The sequence below is a fragment of the Anarhichas minor genome, unplaced genomic scaffold (genome assembly GCF_050575085.1).
Source record: "Anarhichas minor isolate MPS153535 unplaced genomic scaffold, ASM5057508v1 ptg000028l, whole genome shotgun sequence".
NCBI lineage: Eukaryota > Metazoa > Chordata > Actinopteri > Perciformes > Anarhichadidae > Anarhichas > Anarhichas minor.
In genome coordinates this window covers 3,574,332-3,599,615 of record NW_027466474.1, presented here as the reverse complement: position 1 = coordinate 3,599,615, position 25,284 = coordinate 3,574,332, and the positions used below count along the sequence as shown (strand labels likewise).

Genomic DNA, 25,284 nt, shown 5'->3' with positions numbered 1-25,284 from the left:
ACTGACTGTTAAACAAATAAACAGCAAAAGACAGTCAACAGTCAAGCATAATACCAAACAAACCAACACAAACATGCTGGACTTGCACACATCCTTGAACATGCTAAACAGATATCTTCAAGCTTAAAAGATATGATTATGTCATGTTGTGTAGCATGTAGTATCAAGGAGGTGAACCCTGGACACGACGTTGTCAAGATGTTTTGAGCTGCTGACTGTATAATATTAAATCGTAGAGGGTCAGGGTAAGTATTGTCTGAGTCCAGCTGTTTCTGAACACAGTTGTTTATCTCTCTACACATACAGGGAAATCTGTGTTGTGCAGTCCAAGTTTTGTTAGTAAGTAAATATTCCCCTTCACTTCTGTGCAGCTTCAAGAATTCTAACAATGTTCCTACACTTTGTTAAGGAATTTATGTTGTTTGCTAACAGCTGACCAGTTTCCACACAGTGCCAATAATGGGCTGATGGCAGCGCTGTGGAACAGGTGTGTGTGTGTGTGTGTGCACCAATTTAAGTGCCTTGAGCCACAAAAGGCTTTATACTACTACTGTATTACACATATGCAGTACTTTCCAAGACCTGAACAGACTCTGATGCGTAAAATCAGTGGAGTTCCCCTTTCACATGTAAAATAACTTAAGACAACTGGACATTAGCATATATAAAAATATTTTAATTGAGAATCACAACCCTTATCAAGAAATATCAAACATTTACAAAAAGATTACAATCTTATGTGTACAAAGGCAATCTTGAAAATCTATCAACGCAATGGAAAAGTATTGCACTCTTCATGATTGTTCAGCACAAACTTGAATATAAGGAAGAAGTTTACAATCCCCATCTTTGTGAAAACATTTGAGGAAACATGTTGATTCAGCTTTGCTGCACATCACACGGACTGTACCGGGGTTTACAACCTTAAGTGCAACTGCATAACGCACTTTGTTCAACACCAGAGTTACCGTGCTTGTAAAAAGAAATACCATCAGTGTAAAATGTGCAAATTTTAAACTCCAGCATTTGGTTTAGAGGAAACTTCCGCTCATTCCCAAACACAGTACTTGCATGCATTTCTAAAAAAGCATGCTTACATGGCTGACTCCATTATATGACCTGAAAGTGTTGACAGATCTAGGCACATTTTGCTTCTACAATAATTTACTAAAATGACTGCATTAAAATTGAACTAGATGCATAAAAAGGAAATCAGTGAAAACATTTTAGCACGTTTTAGACAGTGCCTTATAAGAATGGTTAATAGGTGAATTTTTACAGATATTCTGTATCGATTAATCAATGCTAACTAATACGTTCTCTGCAGTGAATTCCTGCACTGTGAAGTGTTAATAATGGAAATAAAATGAGAAAAACTAATTTAGAGTCTCACTGATCAGCTGACCTCCAGAGGAAAAGGAGAAAAAGCACCACATGTCCTTCCACGTGACCACATATATTACAAAGTGTTCTGATCAGAGTTGTTGCTCCGTTTCCCTTGCAGCTAATTATTTAGCCTCCAGAAAATATCAACGTTATTGTTTGCATAGTGAGATGTGATTAGTCCTTCAAAAATGTGGTCCCTGTGTCTTTGGTTTTGAAATAAACAGACAATATTACACGGAGCAGCCGTCACAAGAGCAAATGTATTTTATGTAACACATCTCTCTCACACCCCGGCAGGGCTGAGTTAAGTGTGATTTTTGTGCATTTCAGGTATTCCACTGAATATTTTGTGGCCGTTCAGCTCCGGTGTTTTTTTAATCTGCTTTGGTTTTCTGATGCTTCTATCATGGCTCTGAATCTTGAGTTTTCATCTGCCAGCAAGGCAGCGGGACTGTCAAACTCCAAAATCTATAAGAATGAAAAGGATAAAACAGCATCAGTACCAGCATGTAAGATATAAAATCGGAGGTTCGATTGCTCATTCCATGAGCTTGTGTCGAGAGAACAAAAATCAAGACGTATGATTTTCTCTAAGAATATTGCAACCAAAGTTATTCCTCACAGGCAGCATATGTGAAGAATTTTAATGTCAGGAAAATATTGACCTCAGAGCAGCTTTGTTACGCTTTGATCGATCACTGAAAAGGTACTTAACACTCAAATGTTGACGTGGCTCAAACTACAAGAATTTCTTTCTGCTATATTGGATATCTAATAAGTGCAGACAGACACGATCAGAGATGACAAAAAGATAAATTAAAACTTTGAATTGAAAGCTAAGTTGTGAGGGCTCCATGGTTATAACACACTATAACACTATAACAAACTAACCTGCCAAACATCAAAACTGAATATGTGCTGCTTAATGCAATCTGTAACAAGTATTAGACAGTTAAGGGCTGTCTAATAATAACAAAATAAATCGACTTTATTAACATCTGTGTACAAACTGCCTTTTCTCTGGCCTCCCACTGCTGGTAATCATTTGTGTGTATTCCATGTTTACGGCTTGCATCAAATGTCAGCTCGAACTCAACACCCCCTCAGTAAAACGTGCACTGCCTGATCCAATCTATCACCTCAAAGAGAGCAATTCACACAGCAAATCAGGGGTTTCAACTTGGGAATGAGTTTCAACCAAGGGGGGCCGTACGGTGCAATCATGCAATCAGACGTGTTGCCTTTATACACACCTGTCCGTTGTCCAGGACCATGACCCTGCTGCAGCTCATCACCGTGTTGAGACGATGGGCAATGATGAGCGTGGTGCAGCTGCCAAACGCACAGCGAATGGTCTCCTGGATGAGACGATCCATCTCGGTGTCGATGGCTGCTGTGGCCTCGTCCAAGATAAGAATCTAGAAAACAAAACAAAAGAACAGCTATGAAAAAAAATAAAAGCAAGACAGACTCCACAAAACAGGAGATTACAACATCCAAACAAAGACATGGTCTCGGTGCCTGTGTTTGCTGTAATACATGTAACATTATAGGATATTAATATTCATACTAAATTAGGAAAAACATCACGCTATTATACTGAATGCTACACATGTTTATGAGCTGCAGCTCTGATGCATACCACTAGGTGGCAGTGTTATCCCATGCAGAGACACGCGCACCAACAATTCTATGATTTGGGGAGGTTGTCTTCTCTCATCATGAAACCGAGGAGAATCTCTTACTTGAGCAGCTATCATCATCCATGTAAAACAATGTTCCACATTTAAATGTGAACGAGCTGTATCATACAATCAGCACCTTGCTGTTGCGCAGCAGAGCTCTGGCCACACAGAGTAGCTGCCGTTCTCCCACCGAGAAGTTCTCTCCGTTCTCGGTCACCTCTGAGTGCAGCGAATGAGGCAGCTGGCTGATCTGAGGAAGGCCAGAGTGGTATACAGAGGTATGAGGAAGAGTGTTAGGGGCTTTTTCTATTCAAGTCATGCACTATTTGGTATCATCTGAACCATCTTGTCGCTTACCATCTCTTTAACATACGTCTTCTCAAGAGCTTCCCATATCTGGCAATCAGAGTATTGATCCCATGGGTCTAAATTTGTCCTATTGGAAAAAGACATAATTGTGATCTTTAACTGGATTAAACATGATGGCAATTTCACATTAAGACAAGAGGTACAGTACAGTATACTGTCGATACCTGAGGCTGAGGAAGTTGACATCAATAAAGCAACTCACTGCTAGTTTTTGTAAAAGCAATGCTGATGTTTTGTTTTTGAAACAGTCTTACCTGTCAAATTGAGCATTTATGTTCTTTCATAACTCAAACACCTTTAGAAAACCATTTCAAGGCAAATAGTGGGATATGGATATGGTATGTTAAGAGGAGCATAGACTGAGATGTGCAAAATATTCTCCTCAGTTTGGATGTAAAAAACATATATTGGAGCTTTAAACAGGCAGGTTGACTTAAGGCACACCAGTTTTTGCAGCAGGGAGCATCCAACTATATGGGAAGGAAGTGTTATATATATGTAAGCACTTATTTGACCACATAGTTGCACCACTAGACACTGAGGGATTTTCCATTAGAGCAGTTGTTTAAGAGCACATAAACTGTTGAGGGGCTACATTTTTATTCATTCATTCCCTCTGCTCTGCTTTTTACATCTTGTAAACCCGGAACAATGCACAAGTTACAAATCTTGTTAATACAAGTAATTATCATTCGCATTACCTGACTGTCCCGATGAAGAGCACCGGCTCTTGAGGAATGATGGCTAGCTTGCTTCGCAGGTCATCGAGACCAATCCGTGCAATATCGATTCCGTCAATGACAATCGAGCCTCCAGTCAGCTCCACAAGTCTGAACAGAGCTACACCCAGAGAGGACTTTCCTGCAAACGCGTACAGAAGAGATACTGCATGAAGAAATGTGTGTGCACGTTGAAAAAGATATGTAGAAACAGGCTGAAAATGCTGCTGGCTGGGGACCAGAAAGGGTCACCTGATCCTGTTCGGCCCACAATGCCAATGGTCTCTTCAGGCAGGATGGTGAAGGACAGTTTCTTGAGCACGAGCGGCAGATCATCACGATAACGCATCTCCACATCCTGGAAGGTGATGTTTCCCTGCTGAGGCCAGGAGGCAGCAGGAGCCTCTGCCTCAGGACTTTGTCGGGGTGCTTCACTCTCTAGACACTGAGATAAGGAGCGGAGATGGTATCTGGTATTAATCTCTAAATCTCTGTGGAGGTGCAAGCTCCCGAACTGATGTGCAGTGGTTTTCTCTCTATGAGCTTTTCTTTGAACTCGAGAGGGAAAAGAAAAAGTTGAGTTGATACTTGTGTCTTTGCAGTTTGATGGCTGTTGTGTGAAACAAGCCCTGTCATGTGCTCTAGAGTGTGTTAAGACCTCCCACTGGGTTTCTATCTGCTTCCTGCTGTGTTTATCACACATACACAATAACTTGCACACAAAACACACACGTCTGGACATGCCAACTGTCCTAAATCAACTGCTTTGTTATTCTGGGCTGGTCTGCGTTTGATGGTGCAATTCTACACAGCGTCACAGTCTATGTGACCTTCCTCACTGTGCAAATCAATGCTCTTACCTTAATATAATGATCGATCCTCTCCACTGATGTAAACCGAGCTTCAGTCTCTGTGAGAAGTCGCACGGTAAACTGAAACAAGCCGGTTAGCTGGAGGTGAGAGAAAAGCAGGGAGAGGTGGACGGTTAATGGTTCACACTGTCAAACCAATTATATGAAACACTCACTGACATGTGCTGCTCCGCTTCAATGAAGGAAGTCAACAGATTTAAATGAATGCTCAACTACTGTTATTCTAAACGACTGATTAGCTAAATGCTATGCAACTATAAAATGTCTCTTTATCGTAGCTGTTAGAACCAGAAGAGGCTTTACTCTGCCATATGTTTAATCCCATCTAGAGCTTGAAACTACCCTCTTTTCAGCCTTTTAAGACGACTAGAGCTACCAGTGTCTGTATACTACATGTGTTTCTTTACAAACCTGCACTGCGTACGATAAGGCGAGGCCTGCGTAGGCTGGCGGTATCTGATTGTGCATGAAGACAATAAAAAGTGCTACACCAGTGATAAGAGAGATGCTGATGAGGTCCAGGCGGACAGCCAGCCAACGCATAGCGCAGCTGAAGAGGTAGTTGGAGGCCTGGTTGGTGTCCAGTAATTGCTGATATCTGGAAAAAGAGAGATAAAACCATTTCAACCACAGCAAAATCAAGAAGAACTCTTTCCTCCCACGCTTGCTGGTATGAGGTTTGGTATATTTACTAACTGAAGAGTAAACTGAAAAACTGCAACGAGAGAAACAATTCTATTAAAGTTTAATGATCTCCATCTCTGAAAGGCACCATGATACTCACCTTTGGAGGAAGTCGTGCCCTCTTCCATAGGCGTGGATTGTGGAAAGTCCCTGAAGGCTGCTGGTGATGTGAGAGGTGAATGGTGATTGGCTGATGTTCTCCAGGCGCTTCAGCTCACGAATCAGAACTCTGGGAATAGAAAAAGATTAGCTTATACATTTAACCTACTACTATAGGAATTCATTTAATAATATCAATATTTTGTAAATAAGCTATTCGAAATGATTAGAGGTTATTGGTACATCTAGCGTTTTTTGTAGTGTCTATAATAACGACTGAATTAAAATATCTATTCTTATTACAGGCAGATATAAACTAACACTAGAAATGCATTACATTCATTTTTTAATTTATAACCCTAAATCTTAATGAGGTGAGTTTGCAGCACTGCAGGATTGGAAAGCCTCCACTCAAGGGTATTGTTTGCAAATAGGCTCCAGCATGTGAGGAGCAAATCTTTGAAATAAATTACACTAAATTGGAAAACCTCACGAGGAACACTTCACTATAAGCAACAGTATGTACTCCAGAATGAAATGTGAAGTCCAAACCTGAGTGAAGGTAATTTCGTCTGGTTTTAAGATGGAGAGTATTTGATCAGACTGATATTGCTGCCACTTATTTATTTAGTAAGATACTGAACAGAGCACAGACATTACACCTGAATGCTGGAGCATCGCTAAAGAATGAAGGAAAGGAGAATACATGAGCTCTAACGATGCAGTTGTGTGGCAGACAGGTAATGATGACACGGTGGACAGAGAGGGATACGGTCCACGACACAGCGCCCGCTTTCCTGACAGAGCTTAGGTCGTTTCCCACTATCTGATGCATGTGCAATATTATGAGCACCGGGGCGCACAGACGGCCACACAATCAGCAGCCAGAGAGACACCAGACCCACCGTTGACGGGGCAGTGTGAGTGAGAGGGGCTTATTGACAAAGGTGGGGTGTCTTTCTACTTTTAGACGCCACGATAGAATGGATGGTGCATGTGAATTACTAGTCTCCCATGAATCATTTGGTTTTCTCATAAAAGCCCATAAGAGAGCGGGAAACAACATGACACCTCTTTGCTTCAAGGCTGCGATCCAGACAAACATGTTTATGCCCTGGGCAGTTTCATTTCAGAATTCAATAAAGGCTGCTTTAGAAGTGGGTAATTTCAATGGGAGATCCAGTTTGGTTTAACATCAATACATATCCTGGGATGTCGTGACTTATACAGTATTTCATTCTTTTAAAGCGTTGCCAAGGGTGGTGACTAGCTTTTGGTAACAGCTGGGGATCATCTCTTCCTCTTGGTTCTTGTGTGATTAATAGGCTACAAATAAAGTGTCTCTTCAAAGATAAATGAAGATATTTTACAATTAAATTGATCCTTCAATAGATAATAAAACTGGCATCAGATCTGAGTCAATAATTCCAGTTATGCAAGGATAAGATATCAAGTGGTGAGGGGACGTTATTGAGAGCAGGTTTCCTCCCAAAATTCAGCTTCAACAGACACATGTGTTTTCAAATCAAAATGATCATGTGTCATTTGTCATGACTTAATCTGATGTAAAGCTACAAATCAAATGGACTGATTGTGTATGTATAATAACAACACACACAGCCTTTTGTTTTTGGTACTTTCTGAATTTACACCAGCACAACAATAACACTGAGTCATGTTCTTCTTGATCCCTGAAATACAGGAAATAACAATATACTGTGGTTGTTTCCCAAGATACCCGCGAGCTGTTGTTCCCCTCAGTGGATTCAACTTTATTGCTAAATTTCTGCAAAACTATAAATTCTGACTAAAGCAGAGTCATCAGATCATCCCGCGAAGCTCTTGCAACATTTACCACAGAACAGAAGCTGTGAAAAGTCAGGAGTAATGAGAGTCTGACCTGGAGACACGGTTGACAATGAAGAGGAAGGCTCCCAGTGGCAAGATGGAGATCAGGAACCAGGGGAAGACAATGCCCACCATTCCCAAGCAAAACAGCACCAGGGTCAGGTTCTGCAGCAGCATCTCAGCTTGCATGGTGAGTCGCACATCAACTTTGGAGAGGAGACATATCACATATCAGACGAGCTGTGTGGGGCTGGATCTATCTATCTCTACATGTGAAGAAACCCCGTAAGTGCTCCAGCATCAATCGATTCTATAATTGTCAGAAATAAAAATAAAAGTTATCCAAAATAAGATGTTAAATTGTTTGTTAATATTATTGAAATAAAGCAAGTCACTACTGTTAACATTTCAGATGTATTAGTAGATGAAAAAATAACCTGGAAAGACCACATTCACGAGGTGTGTAAGAAAGAAAATTCAGTCTTTTGGCATCATTAGAAAAGTTTGTCCACTGGTAAATCAATCCTATCTTCTAATACAAAAACATATTATAGTAGTATACAGTAGTATATCCATACATATACTACTGTAACATGTTGCAGCCAGTGCGTATCCATCTTCCCTTCAAAAAATTGATTTTTAACTGCATCAAGTGGCCACAGCAACCACAGAGCAAAGACACCAGTGAAGTAGATAAGAGAAAGCCACTCCCTTAAGCAAAGTACTCCATGTGAAACCACTGTGTCTTGGCAGTACACCTTGTCAACCAGGGTGACTTCACTGAGTGAGAGCTCTCTTGGGGGAATGTTCACAGTCAAGACAAATCCAGTCTCACCCTCATCCATATCTCTGGAGAAGCGGGTCAGGATACGACCCAGAGGTGTTGTATCAAAGAAGTGCATGGGGCTGAGGAGGAGCCGGCCGAACAGCTTGTCGTGGAGCACAGAGGCAGCCTTCACCGTGCACTGTCAACACAAACAACAGCCGTGTTTGAACATGAGACCTGACACATGGAAACAAACAACTTAAGGAAACATACGGAAAGAATCAAGGCTTGGATAAACAGACTGTTGGAAGGAAAATCGTCTGTCAGCGGGCTCAGCCTCAAACACAATAACACACAATGGCACACAGGGGCACTCACATGTCGGCTGCAGAGTTATAAACGCTACTTCACCATATGCTAAGCATGTGCACAGTGGTGGCTGTCTTCCCCCTCACACAAAGCAAGATGTCAAAACTTCATTTATAATGAGTTTCTGGGAGGCTGACATAAAGGTCATGACCCAATGAGCAAGAGACATTTCACCAACAGGACAGAAATAACATGCGGCAGCAGAGAACAAATTAATTATATTAATGGAATATTCAACACTCCCGAAGATCTCATCACAGCTAGGGGTAAAAAAAGATTAGCCATCTTTGAAAAATTAGGAATTTCAAGTGGCACACATTAACGTGGGGACCTAACCTCTGCAATGCAGTGTCAGGATGGGTTAGCTTGAAAAAGAGGACGCGCCCGAAGGGCAACTGACATGCACGCACACACATCCTTTCTCTCCGCCTCTTTGTCTCTGTTGCACACACACACACACACAGACACACACACAGACACAGACACACACACACACACACACACACACACACACACACACACACACACACACACACACACACACACACACACACACACACACACACACACACACACACACACACACACACACACACACACGCAGTCGCTGCAAAGCCGTGAGACGCAGCAGTGGACAGATAAATGGATTTGGCCTACAGGCATTTTCAATTATAGCACTGGAACCACAAGAGCATGAACAAATGACAATAAAGACAATTAGGCAGCACTGTGTAACTGTACACCACTAATATATCAACACTTCATATGCCTTTCAAACACCACTAGTGTTTTAAAGTTCATCAGGGATTGAGTGGATAAAGCATGTGACAGAAAGAGGGAAGTCTCTGTAGGAAGCTTACCTTCACGAATACCAGCCCTCTGAATGTCTTCAGCAGTAAAGCAGCTGCCATGGAGACGACGTAAACAGTTGAATAGTACTGAATGTGAGGGTTGAGTCTCATGCTGTTGCTCGCCATCGTTTCATTCACTAAGATTAATGATGTGTTCTGAGGGCAGATGGAGCAACAAATTACCAAGAGTAAGAAAAAAAAAAATCCAATCTCTCCCCATGCAGGAATTTGGGCTCTAATGAAACTGAGAAAAGCACACACTTTGGAATACAACATAAAAAATGAAAACCAGTCAGCTCAATGATGTTTACTATTCTAAGCACATTCCTCAATAGCAGCTACCGCCTGCTTTGCTGCACATCTGTTTCCTCACTGCTAGTGCTTGTTTTTAATTAAGTTTACCGCGGTTCCGTTACTTTTTTAATCATGCACATTCAGATTAATGCTCAGTCAGCTGCCAGAACTCACTGACGCATAGTCGTTCTTTTTCTTTTGGGAGCCAGCTACACACTAAATAGAGGCGTCTATTTTAGTAAAGCAGGATCGTCTCCAAACTCACCCCGCTGCCCTGCCTGATCCAGTAGCTCAGCCACCAGTTACTGAAGGCTATGCTGCCTGTGGTGGAGAGGAAGAGGAAGATGTTGATGATGAAGACTATACGCCCTCCTGCTGCTTTGATGTAGGCTCCATACACAGACCAGGCGACTGCACCGGAGCCCTTCTCCTCGGCTTTCATCAGTCGTTCTGAATAAAATAAATTACATTACGTGTGAATAGTTCTCAAGGAAACTACACATTTAGCAGGAAAAAGTGTCAGGGTCTCTCACCTCCATTCGTGCTCTCCACCTTTGGTCTGACCATGGCAACAACATCAACAGCACCGTCGGCCTTCTCTGCATCTGCCCTCTGCCGTTTGTTTTTTAAATTCTCTTTCACCAGATTCTAAGAGACAAACAGGTGAGGAAAGAAAGTGAGCGTTGAAACGTGCCACTGCCACAAATCACAGCAGATGTAACAGCAACACACTGCAAGTCATTTTAACAGAGATATCGGTGACAGAGTCTTTAGCAGCTCACCAGAAAATCAATGCACGCATAAATAATGAAAGGCCATGTAAGCATTAACATTTCCAGCAATTGGGCCAGCCTTTCTGGGCTGATGAATTATTCAGCATGTGATGTTCAATGTTTTTGTACAGTGGGGGCAAAGATGCCTTACTCATAAGAGCTGGCCTGGTGCCTTGTTTGGCCCTGGCCTTACCTCCTGTTGTGTGCTGTTGAATAGGCTGGCATAGTCACGCTCTTTACCCATTAGCTGAGCATGGGTGCCGTGCTCGGCAATCTGCCCGTCCTTCATCAGAATAACTTCGTCACAGTCAGACAGATACTAGAAAATAAAAAAGATAGGAGACAGAGGCAAACTTTAATCAGCTAATCGCCAGAAAGTTATTTTGTATGCTTCACAGACAGTCCCTTACCTGCAGCTGGTGGGTTACAAAGAGCACCGTCTTGCCTTTGGCGGCACCCCTGATAGCTTTATGGAAGACGTGGGAACCAACACAAGCATCAACCGCACTGAGAGGGTCATCCAGCAGAAGTATGGGCCGCTCACTGTAGAGTGCACGTGCCAGGCTCACTCTCTGACGCTGCCCTCCACTCAGGTTGGCACCTCTCTCTCCAATCTAGAAAGAAAAAGTAAAAAAAACAACCAAAGCTCCATAAAAACGCTGCTCTAGTTGTGGTTACATAAACTAAAACTGCTGCACACAGGAGTAAAGAAGCATTTTAATTAAGAGAATCATATTACTGACAAGCAGATTTCTACAAATACCTCAGTCATATCTCCATATGGGAGCTCTGCAAGATCTGGGAGAAGGCAGCAGGCTTCCAGGACAGCATTATATCTGATGAGGAAAGAATGAGAAAAGATGTTAAATTAGGGATGAACCTCAACCTTTGTTGCATTTGTTTTTCATAACATCCTTATACAGTAGTTGATCTTACTTGTCTTGGTCATACTCGTTTCCAAACAGAATATTCTCCTTCAGTGAGTCATTGAGGATCCAGGCTTGTTGTGCCACGTAAGCGAAGCCACCACTGACAGCCACATTACCCTCTAACAGGGTCATCTGCAGCAGAAAACCAGCGGGTTGGAAGCAGAAAAAAAACACTTGAAACATTCCTTTTCAAGGTTGTTGCGCGGCATTGGGTGTGAATAAAAGGTTCAAAAAGACTATTCTTCTGTGTCTGTGCTGCTTGAAGAGGAAACTGAACTGAACAATCTCACCTGTCCCAGTAGAGCAGACAGAAAGGAGCTCTTTCCGCTGCCGACACCTCCACAGATTCCAACCAGTGAACCCTAGAAAGCGATAAAAAACAGTGGCGTTGTGGGAATTACATGAAGCAACCAACTCTTTGAATAAAAATGTCTTCAATCCACGTTTATGTTTGTGTTGTTACCCTCTTAATGCGTTGGTCAATGCGGTGCAGGGTCTTGTGCAGTGGAGGTCGCATGCTTTGAGTGGAGGAGATGGTGCTTTGTGGACTCTCCTGCTCCATATTTGTCAGGAGACTTTGTACGTTGGGACCTTCCTTGTTTTTTTTGTCGTCCTCTGTGGAAATGTACAGGCTGAGCTTCTCCCTGCGCAGCACGCGCGTCATCCCTCCTCGCTTCTTGGGAGGTGGGTTAGGTTTTGCAGCCGGAGAACGCGCCTTTTCCCAAGCCAGTGTGGCGTCCCGAAATTCCACTGCATTGCTAGGATCCTCCATTTTGACCAAAACAACCTCTCTGTCATCCATCATAAAGAGCCTCTGTGGAGACAGACACAATGGGTTACTTTATGCAACATTTCATTTTGGACTCACACAATGTGGTGACAGCATTTCTAAAATCTGTGCTTACAAAAGGACAATTTACTGCTATATTTTCTTTGCTACATGACAAAAATAAATTGAAGTAAACAAGCTCAAGGTTTCTGTCTTTGCCTGTGTTAAAGCAAAAGATTGTGTAAACTTGGATGCTTAAGGTATAGTCCGTCCTGTCCTTGAGTATCTCATTACTTTATTATGCACTGCATTAGAGCAAAAACACGGAATATCTCAAACCTTTTGGTGCATCCTTGGCAGAAACGCTTGCTTACTTAACCCAGGTTGGCTCTGTGAAACCATCCCTCACTAACATGCGACTTTTAGCATGTGTTTGGAATACAGTATGTCAGAAAATACCAGTATGTGGGTGGGTGTGTTTTATCGTCAACAGGAGCACGTTTTGATCGGCTCTGACAATGGTAAAACCTGCTCGCCCATTGCCATAGTGTATCAACAGTCAAAAAAACAAACTGTGGGTGGTAAATAGAATACTGTACACACCAGTGTTGTATTGGCTAAAAGCAATTTAAGTGGCTCCTTGAAAGGAAGGGGTTGACAGACTTGTCTGTATTTCTCACCTGAAATCTTTTGACTGCGACAGCACCCTCCGACAGTGACCTCACAGCCAATGGTGTGACTTTCAGGGAAAAGGTCATGGAGTTGAAAACTGCCACCACAGTGAAAGCCTGAGGATGGGATGTGTAGAGATGGAGACAGTTATTCGCAAACACGTTTACCTGGGGCTACACCTGACTTTAAATTCTATAAAGGCTCATTGCAACGAGAGACTCAATATACATTAAATGTAAATAATCTTTTGTTGTTTGTTCTATAGCAAGATATGAGATACAAACATATGTTTACAGTGAAGACAGATGAATCCAAAATGGAAATACATAATGGTTCCCATATCTAAATACCTGAGCTGCAGTAAGTTCTTGGCCCAAAGCCATATGTACAGTGAAAGTGCACACACTGGCTATCACCACAACGATGGGAGCCACACCCACTGTGAGGCTCTGGACAACCCCAGCACTCTCCAGTATCCCCCTCTCTTCTGATCGCACCTCTGTTGAGGAGATGAGAGAGAGAGAGAGAGAGAGAGAGAGAGAGAGAATTAAAAAGGCAAAGACCGCCAAAAAGAGAGTGAAAATAAAGTAAAGGTTGAGTGACTCCCAAAGGATCTCCAGTTCAATCAACAATGCCATAAGAGTCACTAACCACTGCACAGCGAGTGGACAGAAATAGATACAAGAGGGAGGATGAGGGCCCCACATCCAAACATGGTCTGAAAGGGGCTTCAAAACCTGCTGAACCTTGATAACCGTACAAGTCTAATGGCAAAATCCTGCCCCCCTTCCCGACATGTTTGTATCTCTCAAATGCACACTGCTTGCTGCTTTGTTCACCCGGTTCAGTGGGTGTAAACACTGGAACAAAAAAGCTTGTTTATCTTTAATTCAGAGCCAGCAGTACGGTGTGTGAAATATGAGAACTCCCTCCGTGTTCTCCCCGGGATTCGCTTTGGATGTTATGTGTGTTTCTGTGCGGATTACAAAGCAAAAACCACGCACCCCAGGGCAAAAACACTGTGATCATCAATTTAACAACAATAAGCAATTGAAGGGAATGACACTGTAACTCGTAGGACTCATTGGCCATTAAGTTGAATGGCAATTAATTATCATTATAATAGGTAATCAAAGGACAGCAGCGAAAACGAGCCCCACCTGGCTAATTTGAAGCATGATTAAAAGTGGAACATGATCCTTATCCACAACCTACAGCAAGGGCCTCATGAGAAAAGGCCATGGCTAATTCATGGTAAGTAGAGGAGCCTTTACAGTCATTCAAGGTATCATAAGTCCCCAAACACCTTGCAAATTAACCTTGAAGCCAAGGGATTCAAACTGGCCCTGATTATAGAGGATGGCACAGGGAAAGACTTAAACGGCACAAGCTAATGAAAATGGATTTAGGGTCAGGGTTATCGTTCAAGTTCACTAAGAGGATGAGTCTAATTCCAGGTGATAAACTGACCATTTAGTTACAAATTTGTCTCGGTGACAGGTGTTCAAATGAGGTGACCCTGTTATCTGGGTGAGTTGGGAATAAAAAGCCCAATAACGCTCTTAATTGCATGAAGTTTGCATCTCTAGAGCACAAACGTGAAATGAGCAGCTCGTTTGGAAAACATGACAGCCACTCACTGTGAATATTCTTTGCAAAGACATCTTCCCAACAATACATCTTGATGAACTTTATGCAGCCCAAGATCTCGTTCATCAGCCTCACGCGCCGGTCAGTCACCACCACACACTTCTTGCGGAAATACGCCGTCAGTCTCGATGCGAGCATCTGTCCAGACGGGAGCAGAGGAAATGATGACAGGAGAAATAAGTGGCAGGGGAGGAAATGAAAGCAGACACAATCACATTAGCTGTGCTGCAGGCCTGTCCGGGGGACCAGAGTGATAAATGCCTTTCACATCAATACCAGGGTCTCCGGCTGTCAGTGCTCCGACTTAGACTGAGTGTAATTTGAAAATAATAGCTAAAAGTTGACAGGAGATTGATAGCCGAAGAGTTATGATGCTTTTAAAAAAGTGCTGGTGGTACTCTTCAACAGCCTGAATTAACGTAAATGTGTTACTTGCGTCTTCTACTAACCAAATTAATAAACACATTTTCTCTAAAACGTTTAGAAATGGTTGTAATTAAATTGCTTATCCCGGCTATAATGAGTGTGATCATTACCGTTATAAATTGTATAAAAGTCTGAAATGAAATGAAAATGATTCTCTCGTTGACAGCAATTTACACTGTATTAACAACACTGTGTTGTTATTAATCTATTCTAATTTATGTCCCTGCAATTAAAGTGACAACAGCATTGCACAACAGGCTCAAAACGTCCTTTGTCTCACTGTTACAGATGTTAAGGCTGAAGTCGTACCATGGTTGGGTAGAAGAGGATGAAAATTGCTGACCCCAGCAGAGCAGTGGGGCCCAGGAAGTATGCAGTGTAGGACAGACCCAGTATTCCCACCAGGGGCCCCCCGGCCAGCAGGCAGCCCAGAGACACTGCTTCATACAGCCGCTGGCCGTCACTGGTGCAGATGTTGATTAGCTAGGTAGAGAGACAGTAATGTACAAATTACAAATCTACAACGAACCAAATCTTTTCAAACAAAACACAGTGAAACCTCAAACCTAAGACTTAAAAAATCTATTTTACAAATACAGTTATCATTCCCAGGTTTACTTGTTGGACAATGATTCCTCTTAAGCTGTATAATGACTAATCTTAAACAGCCTCCCCTCCCTCCGGCTGTGGGATTTGTCGAGATCTAAGCAGAAACGGTGTAAGAGCAGAAATTAAATCCATCTCAATCATCTGCATGTAGTGCCCTGCAGCGTGGGGTGATTTAGTTAATTTGGAGATGAGTCCCCTCCAGGATTATATCACCTACCTCGCCTGGACCGACTTCTTTAGTGCTGCGAAGGCGGAGGATCTTGTGGAACGCAAAGGTAAGAGCTGCCCCACGGAGGCGGGCTGCGGTGCGGTAGTTGACGGCCCACATGAGCGCCAGAGACCAGGAGCGCATCAATTCCATGAGGAAGATCCCGGCTACCAGAGACAGGCCGTAAGGCACGCAGCTCACTGAGCTCTGGGAATACTCCAGCAGAGCTCGGACCAGGAGAGCCTGGGGACGAACAGGGAGAGAGGGGAAAGGAGTGGAAAAGAGGGTAAAGTACACAGCGGAGAAAAAGGAGAGGGTACGATTAAGGAAATGCCACAGATAGAGATAAGGAGGGCAGGGAACAAGAGGAAACATAAACATGAGAAGAGAAGAGATCATATCAAGCATTGACAAGTTGAAGGCCTGATGGAATGACCAACAACACTGTCTGATGAGTCAAATACGTAAAATAAGATTGTAAATTGATCAACTGCAAGAAAGAATATTTACAACACAGCTTTGTCAGCAAGTGTACTAAAGAAGTCGCACAGGAATGTGAGAACTAAATCCAGTTAATGCTATTAGTTGCGGGCAGTAGCAAGCACTGGTGTACACACAACGTGACAAATAGCTTAGAGCCTGAGGAACAATGGGGCAGACTCATTAAAATCAGTAACTGGGAATTTCAAACCCCTTTAGTCTAAGGTGATACAATTCCATATCGGTCTGAAGGCTCTGCTGTATGTGGAGGTGGGGTTTTCGTAGCTGTCTGATGCTCATCTATGGGCATTTTTCGGAGGGAGCTCTGAAGCCAAGAGTGTGACATCACAGTGTGACTGGGTACAAACCAGCTAATCTACGGCATTAATATGGGGTTCACTATCTAAGGCGTTGTAATCTGTCAGTATGTTTTCATTTCAATTTCCACAGCAGCGTGAAACAGGATAAAGCGATTTTCAGAAAATACACCCGGACTTGGGACTCCGAGCCAGCGACCATGTTGAAATGCGTATTAGCTGACTCAGCGGAATACAAAAAGGCTAAGGAGGATTTGGACAGTACTCACGGGCCCAACGAAGCCCGCCACCATTGTGAGGAGGAGGGAGAAGACGGCCACCAGCATGCGGGTTTGGCAGAACCTCCAGAAGACTCTTGTGAGGGAGGCCCCCTCTCGCCCTCGTCTTTTCAGCTCATCGCGCCACAAAGCTTCCAGCCTGCAACCAGAAACCAGCAGCTCAGAATGATGACAAGCTATTTGAACTCACGGCTCAACCAAACACCATGACACTGTTATTGAGTCTCAACAATTAGTCAAAATAAATTCTCCACTCTCACTCATGAATGCTTTGCAAAGTGCTGTTATTGTATAAATTAAACTGAGCGTAAAAGTTGGAATACTGGAAGGCCGAAGGAAATTATCAAAAGTGAAAAGAATACTTAATACACTGTTTTTCCTTAATGAAGTTGATTAAAAACTGAAGAGTTTCCCTTCCAATTTATCAGACTGCCCAAAAGCACACTGGGGAATATAAACAGTCTGGCAGGCAATCATGGCAGTTGGAAATCACAAAAGAAAGATGAAGGCAGCTAGGCTGATAAAAATGTAAAGGTGACCCTCCAATACACAACCATGAATGAGGCAACACATAACTAGACTGGAAGGCACTTCCAAACATGTAACCAAAGATGTGCTAATGTACTGTTATTGCTAATGCCCCTTGAAGAGGCTAAAATATCTCGTTGGCCAAATGCATCATAGCTTATGACTCTATAAAGCAGCAGCAGAGCAGCTGCAGAGAGTAATTTACCTAATGACTTTATTAAAAACGTATCAGAGATAGACAGAACATTAAACCAACTAGACTCTCAGCAGCCTAATAATTACTACTTCAAGTCAAATGGCGCTGAATCTTAGAGTTTACTACTAATCGCAGCCCAATAGCTGCACCGAGCACAGCTTGAGTCACCGGTAATGAGACCTCTAAGTGAGTAACATGTTTCGTGTTGCTAAATCCCATTGATGGATAAAGCAACGAACAGTGAACAGTGTCGTGAAAGAGCAGCAAAATAGCACATATGTACCCACATAACGGTAAATAGTATTACACCATACATCCAAAGTCAAATGTATTTATAGTCATAATTAACGAGATTTACAGATTTTAAAATGCCACAATACAATAAGTGAGTGCATAGTCATGCCCATAAATGGAAACGAGAGCACTGGGGCAACAGTGTGGGATCCAAATGAGGAATGATTTGCTTTTAAACATGGCTGAAATGTTCCCAACAGCCATCATCTCAGTCTGCCAGATGGCAAGAGAAGCTGATGCTTGGAGAGAGTGTGTTGGCGGGGACATTGCGTTCAAGGTTCGCACCTCACTGAGCACCAACAAGTGTCAACTCTCCCAGGGTGTCTTCCCCCCCCCCCCCACACACACACACTCGCCATCATCCCTGCTTTGCATCTGGGTTGCATAACTGTTCTTGCTATGTAAACATCAAATAAAGGCCTCCCGTCTCCTCTGCAGCGCCGCATGCACACCATCGCCCGCCCGTGCCAATGTGATCGCTTTTTGCTCCTTTTGCCGCTTCTCTTTTATGTGGTCTTTAGCACACACAAAGCAGCAGCAGCACTAAACCTCCGGCCCGAGAGCCAGAGCCTTTTGGCAGAACTGGTCATTTACCACCCACGCAGTTGTCACCAGACAGAAAAGTGAACTTCCTCAAATAGTCACCGACCTCTATAGTGCAAAGTCATGTCACCGTGACTCGATGGCACAAGAGTATTGGAAAAAGCATTGGTTTGCTTTTCAGTGAGCAGTAAACACAAAAAGAACACCAATACCATTATTGTGAGTCTTTGTTGTTGATTCATAGAATTAGTCCATAACTACAAGGCTGCTCTCAGGCTGTGTTTGACAGGCAAACAGTGGCTTTTGTCTCAGCCTGGCTCCAGTCAATAACAGGCAGGTAATGAATGTGACAGTTCACCGCAGGTAGAGGAGTTCATGACATAACCGCCAAAGTCAGGCACTAACTCTCACTGTAATCTCTAATCCCTGCTATTCTTAGCAGCCACCCATCCCAGCACAACGCTCCTGCATCGGTTAAGAAAGGCTGGATGTTCATCAATTAAGTCTCACTGCACAGGCAACGAACAAACATACACACCAGGAAATTACATAATTGTATTGAGAATGAAACTTTGAACGCAGGGCAAGCACAGGTTTTTTTGTTAAAAAAAAAAAAAATAGTCCCATTGCCAGAGCGAAGCACTGTGTGATGTAGATCAGTTTACCTGAACTCGCCCTAAAACAACAAGCTCCACTGGGTGCTTGAAACAAAAAACATGAACTTGAAACATGATTTTTGACCTTAAATGGATCGTTCTTTGTGTCATAATGTGTGTTTACATTACAAAACATTCCCACTGAATTTACGGGATTGTAGGACCATTTCGATTTTGGTTTAAAACTTAACAGAAAACTAGCGAGGACAGAAAATCTTCCACTACTTTGAATGCGCAGCAATACGTTTCCACCATCGATGAATCACCAACCAGGCACAGCAAGCGGCTGCCCAGAAGCCAAAGAAGTCCTATGTTCACTACATATTACTCAGTAATTTGAATATTTGCTAATTAGTAAAAGGATTTTCTTATAGTATTATCGAATCCTAAAGACCCTGTCTTGTAGAGGTACCCATCGTCAAAAGATGAGTTCAATCTAGTTCACACAAATGAACTGAAAACACAGAAGCATTCCAGCACATGAGTGTGAGTTGATCTCTGGGTGTCTGAGCATATAATGAAGATGCCAGATACAGTCTGTTTTTTTAAACTATATGTATATAAAGAGTAAGGCTGGCAATATTCCATACTTTTAATTCAAATAAATTCACATGAAAAATCCAAAAATAACTCGCCGCTCTTCTGGCTGTCAGTTATTTTCGTCTTCACCAGACTGTCTGGGGCTCTTCGCCTCACGTCCACCGGGCATAAATCTTTAAAATCGTTTAAAAAAAGATTATTTTTGGTTGCCATGTTGGTGTGCTAGTGAGTATTTATGTCAGCAGTACACTGCTCATGGAACTGAGAAGTACACTAAAATGTTAACAGGAAAGATGTTACTTAGTGCAATGGTGTGGATCATTAATGTGTTTTTAATAATGCATTCTGACCTTATTTTACTTATATGTTTTGACCACCTAACAAATAAGTAAAAACTAAAATAATAAATAAAATGATTATCAAACATAAAGCAAACTCTTCATATGGAATTTCTCGTAAACAATATAAATAAATACTATTTGTCTAAAAAAAGGTGTATACCTATATGATTCTATTACTTTTCCATAACTCAAACATAACTACCCTAATGCTATTATGTACAACCCACATAATTTCATCCTACGAACCCTTCCTTGTGTTCAATAATCCAATCCACGAAATCAAACATCCCTCTTAAATCATAACGCCTGAGTGCCGCGCACATCCAACATTTTGTAACAACGCACAGACCGCTTTGCAATGATTGGCTCAGAGAAGCTGTCAATCAGAGGAGAAGAGGTCCGTTCTTGGAGCTGCTTTGACCGCAATCAGGCTGAACGACGATGGGACCCTCCGCACGGCGCTGACCGCAAGAGGCACGAAGCGGGGTTTTTGTGTGTTCCCTTGCTGTGCCATAGACTTTAATGGAAGTGGGACAACTCAACTCACAAATAACCACAGATAACCTCACCTTCAGTCCAACCCTTTTCCATGTCTCCCCCCTTATACTGTGTTCCAGCATCAAATAGAGCATGGTCACATTCGTCAGGCAAACCTCAGCAGATACCTCACCTTTGGCAGTTGATCTCAGAGGCTTCATGGCAAGACAGTCCCCACACATCATCTATAGACAAGCTGGACGCCTTGTAGGCCTTCAGTGCCAGCGGGGAGAGCCAGTGCAGGGTCATAAATGAGAAGAGGCCAGCGTTATCGACTGGGTGCTGGTGCCTGGAACAGAGGAGAAGACGTGGAGATGGGTGAGATGTCTAAAAGTGCAGGCATACACTGAGGTGCTATGTTGGGGGGGGAGTGGGGGGGGGGGGAGCAGGCCCGCATAGGCCTCCGAGAAAGAAGAGGCGCCTTTGAACGCCGGAGTCAATGAAAGGTGAATCACGCCTCCAGTGTTTGAACAGTAATTTGCACGCTCTTCACAGAAATTTGAGAGAGCAGCGAAAAAAGAAAAAAGAAAATTCAGGGGCAGTTTATCAGTCGGCATATGTTCAGACATGGTGCGGTCTGTCGCTGGGGGATAAGTTCCCGTCCCTTATCATGGCCTCCTGCTACTCCCCAACAGTCAGCACGTCAAGCAGAAAACACAAATGTGAACTTTTAGTGTGTCTTTAAATGGGTGTCCGTCAGTCAGTGTGCCAGCCTGAAACCATCCGTATCTCTTAATGTCTGCCTCTGTCTGGCTCACTGTCAGAGAGTCGCCACACGAGCTCCAATACAGTTTTGTTTACTTGTGTGTTATTCTGAAGGGCTTTAGAAGCTGCAGGCTTTGGCGGTAGCGGCCTCGTCTCTTTGGCCCCCGCTCTGCTGATGCCTCCGCTTCCTCTTCCGCTAGCTCTTGTAGATGTTGCGGCGAGGACAGAGGCAGGCCCTCCACCCGCCCGGCTGCTTCCAGGGCATCAGAGAACATGGCGGACCTTCTGTGGAGAGAACAGCAAAACTACATTAATCACAAATACAATTGAGCCCGCAAATATATAATTAGAGGTATTCACCCACTGGTACCTGTTAAAACTCCTTATTCTCTGGTTTTATTATGAGTGTTATTAGCTTATATTTGAATCTGATCAGACGTAATCATTGCAAACTAGGACTGCAACTCAAAATTATTTTCATTATTGATTAATCGGATGATTATCCTCTTGATGATTCAGTTATTAATTTGGGCTTTAAATTGTAGAAGCATTATCAAAAGGGTCACTTGATGTTTTTAACTCGCTTCTTTTTGTCCGACCAACAGTCCAAAACCCGAAGATATTAATTGCACTACTATATATATATATATATATATATATATATATATATATATATATATATATATACGCATATATATATAAAGCAAACAAACCAATGGATTTTTGTCCGTTTTTAATTGAAAAAATTTATTAAATTATCATTGCAGATTCATCACTATACATGAAACAGTTGTACAGCTGCAACAATCTGCTGGAATGGTTTGATTTACAGAAGAAGTTTGTTATTTTCTGAGATGCTTCAGGATCTTTTTCTTTGAGAAAAACACTTGACATTTTAGCTCAACTCTCAGTGGGGGAAAAGGAAGAATGAAACACAGTAATCTGTCTGAAGCGTCTTCCTTTAACCCTGAGAGCTGCAGCATTAGAGAGCAGCAGTGTTTTGCTGAATCACCCTCTGAGACGCAGATAGACTTGAGAAATCACCTTGCCCAGAGGTCAGAGGCCCTCGTTGGCATACATCTAAAGTGCTTATCTATTTAAAGACGAGCTGCCTGCAGGCCCCGGGAGCTCGGGAGCAGACATCTGAGCTGCCAGTGTGTCCGTACACACCGTCACTGATCCCTTCTGTGGCATAAGCCCCGTGACAAGGTCTGCCAGACTCTGTGTGTGGGGTGCAGATTGACTGCCCGGAGAATGTGGTCAATGACGAGATTAAATAGAGATAGCCCGGTATAGGGGCACAACCAGAGTCACATAATAGAAACTGATACAATAAACAAGTTCTGCTGAGGAATACACTGCAAACACACACAGTCGCTGTCTCTGCAAAAAGGCGCGACAGGAACCAAACAGTTGGAGAAGAAGCATGAAAAGATGTGTTTGTGTTTCCTTGCAGCGCTCGGTGCCTATATCATGTGAAGTTTGTCATACGGCTGTGAACGTTTCTGAGCTTTGTGCAAGGAGAGACCTCATGCTATGTATTACTGTCAAAAAGTTGCCGGGCAGGTTTGGACTCCCATATGTTGAGCAACAACAAAATGTTTGATACAAGATCACTACTTGTTGCCAGAATGGACACACGTGCAAGACTTGTTAGTAGAATCAATGCATTGTGTGCGTAAAAACAAAAACTGCCTTTTCAGCTTAACATTTGCTTGCATCACAGATTTGACAACTCATGAATGATAAATCACAAATAACCACAAATAATCACACCTTAAGACAAATCTTTTTTTTTCTTGTAATATCTTCCTCAAATAATGCATTTCTGCATCAAATATTGTTTTCTAAAAATCAGGGATAATCCACGGGGAAAAAAGGCAAAATTGACCAACTGATACGGGACGAGCACGAGAGAAAACAAAGCTTGAATCCAGAGAAGAGACAGTTAATATAAATAGGTTGAAATGACCCATGAGCAAAGGTGAACTTACACACAAAGTTCAAAGATACAGATGTTTTGTTTTCAGGGTCTCCAAAAAGATAAAGATCAAGATAAATCAAAACAGCCTCTGTAAACAGATCAGTTTGGAATTTATTCTCATCTATTTCTGTCTTTCAAATGGTTTAATAAACCAAAGGGCAACACTTTCAGTGACATAATACAACTTTTTTACCAAGTTGTCAAACTATGTCACCTGGATATATTGCCTAATTGACTAGTTAGTTCACTTCATCAATGTCAATTACTATTGGCAGCAAATGTGAGACAGTGCAAGAGTAATAAAGCTAAAACCACTGATTTTAGTTGGCTTAAGTTACATACACACTTACATTAAAGTCGGCCTTGCTCGGGTCACTCCAGCAGCTCCAGCAGCAGCACAGATCTCAGATCTGCTGTTTAAGAGCAGGAAGTGCAGATGTAGAAAAACCGGTAGATGGACATGGTTGACGCCTCACGTGTATACAGTACGTGCCCGCTAACCTCCCACCGGAGCCTGAGGCTCACCGTCACACACACGGAGCCCTGTACAGGGAGAGGAATTCCCGGTATCATGTGTGATGTCGTAACGGCTCCGCCAACCGGTGACAGCGCTCTACAGTCGCCTTGGTAACGGGAACACGGACGAGGAAGTAGACACGCGCTCGATGAGGCAACCGCCAGGTCTATACGTCAGAGTCCGGCTCGCGCTGGAATCTGATTGGCCACCGTGTTTAAGCTTGTAATCACATATGAGGGGACTCTACTTACTAATGCAGAAAGGAAGAGGACCAGGAAGCAACTGTGCATCCTCCGGGATGACTAGGGGACACCGGACATGGTTGTAACGCCACCACTGCTACTAAGAAGGATTGGCTACTGATCGGCTATATTACCACATACATTTAGTACAGTATTACAGATACCATTAAAGAAGTACACATCAAAATGTTACACAATATATATCCAACATCTTTATTTCTCGAGTTATTTTAAAACCAATATCATTTTTTTTTTTAACCTTTAATGCATTTATTTTGTACATTTAGTAACTTTTTGGACAGAAAGATTATATATTGTGTAAAACTAATCATGATGTCAAACTTGAGTGTAAAAAGTCATTCATTTTGAACATTTCATTTAATGTAAAATGATTGATAATACATGGTAAATATTTCATATATAAATAAAAATTGCCCACAATATCACTGGATTTGTTTGTGAATTCATAAAATACATCAGGACTCTCAAACGTATGAATACTAAAAAAAAGTGATACATTTGTCAAGCTGGATGGTGAACTTTTCAAAGAATAATAACATTTTTCTTTTCTTATTGTAATTTTAGTTGTTTGTTTAGTTTTAATTGTAAATTTATTTATCCCACTTCTAATTTATTATTCATATTCTTGTTTCTCTGTACCAAATATTTCGTACATATCTGCAATCTTTGTATATTATATATGTTTGTTTTTTCAATAAAGATTTAAAAATAATAATTTAAAGAAAATTCATATGTATTAAGAGCCGTGCAAATATTAGTGTCAAAACACAGGTAAAATAGTTAACCTAGTGTATTTGTTAATTAGTACTGATAGTGTTGAAGTTAGAATTATGTAATCTATATTATATTAGTTTCTTTGGTATAATGTGAGGTAGTTTAAAACACCATGCTGACAGGGGTGGAGATGGTTGTGACACATTTTTAAAAGGTGTTACAACCAACCACATAATGACACATATGCATATAAATATAAAGTGAATATGTTCTAGAAGAAAGTTCCTCTAAAGTTAAAGGAGTAGGAACAGCTCATTGTTGTGGATTACAGAGATTTAAAAGTCACTCACTCTTTTTTTCTTCATTTTGTTCTTTGCGAACCACTTTGTTGTGTTTTGGTTTTTAATTCTTCA

The 25,284-nt window shown here is 42.1% G+C and overlaps 1 protein-coding gene across 2 annotated transcripts; it reads right to left on the bottom strand.

Moving 5' to 3' along the window:
• Window positions 1-655: 655 nt before the first annotated feature.
• LOC142962444 (ATP-binding cassette sub-family C member 5) lies at window positions 656-24,008 on the bottom strand. 2 transcript variants are annotated; one of them, XM_076102936.1, is made up of 29 exons: window positions 23,728-24,008; window positions 21,490-21,678; window positions 20,822-20,977; window positions 17,045-17,192; window positions 15,988-16,221; window positions 15,471-15,644; window positions 14,726-14,873; window positions 13,436-13,584; window positions 13,094-13,201; window positions 12,108-12,458; window positions 11,935-12,006; window positions 11,652-11,776; window positions 11,479-11,551; window positions 11,126-11,329; window positions 10,909-11,034; window positions 10,476-10,590; window positions 10,208-10,392; window positions 9,658-9,804; window positions 8,498-8,627; window positions 7,715-7,868; window positions 5,816-5,944; window positions 5,443-5,629; window positions 5,020-5,109; window positions 4,412-4,604; window positions 4,142-4,301; window positions 3,429-3,507; window positions 3,208-3,321; window positions 2,640-2,804; window positions 656-1,854 (listed from the first exon to the last, which is right to left on the bottom strand). In XM_076102936.1, exons 2-29 carry the CDS (start codon window positions 21,666-21,668, stop codon window positions 1,744-1,746), a joined length of 4,206 nt encoding a protein of 1,401 aa, XP_075959051.1. In that variant the 5' UTR covers window positions 21,669-21,678; window positions 23,728-24,008; the 3' UTR covers window positions 656-1,743. The 2 variants fall into 2 exon arrangements, with proteins under 2 accessions (XP_075959051.1, XP_075959052.1); XM_076102937.1 differs by lacking the exons at window positions 11,126-11,329; window positions 11,479-11,551; window positions 11,652-11,776; ... (9 more) ...; window positions 21,490-21,678; window positions 23,728-24,008 and having other exon boundaries at window positions 10,956-11,033.
• Window positions 24,009-25,284: the final 1,276 nt, after the last annotated feature.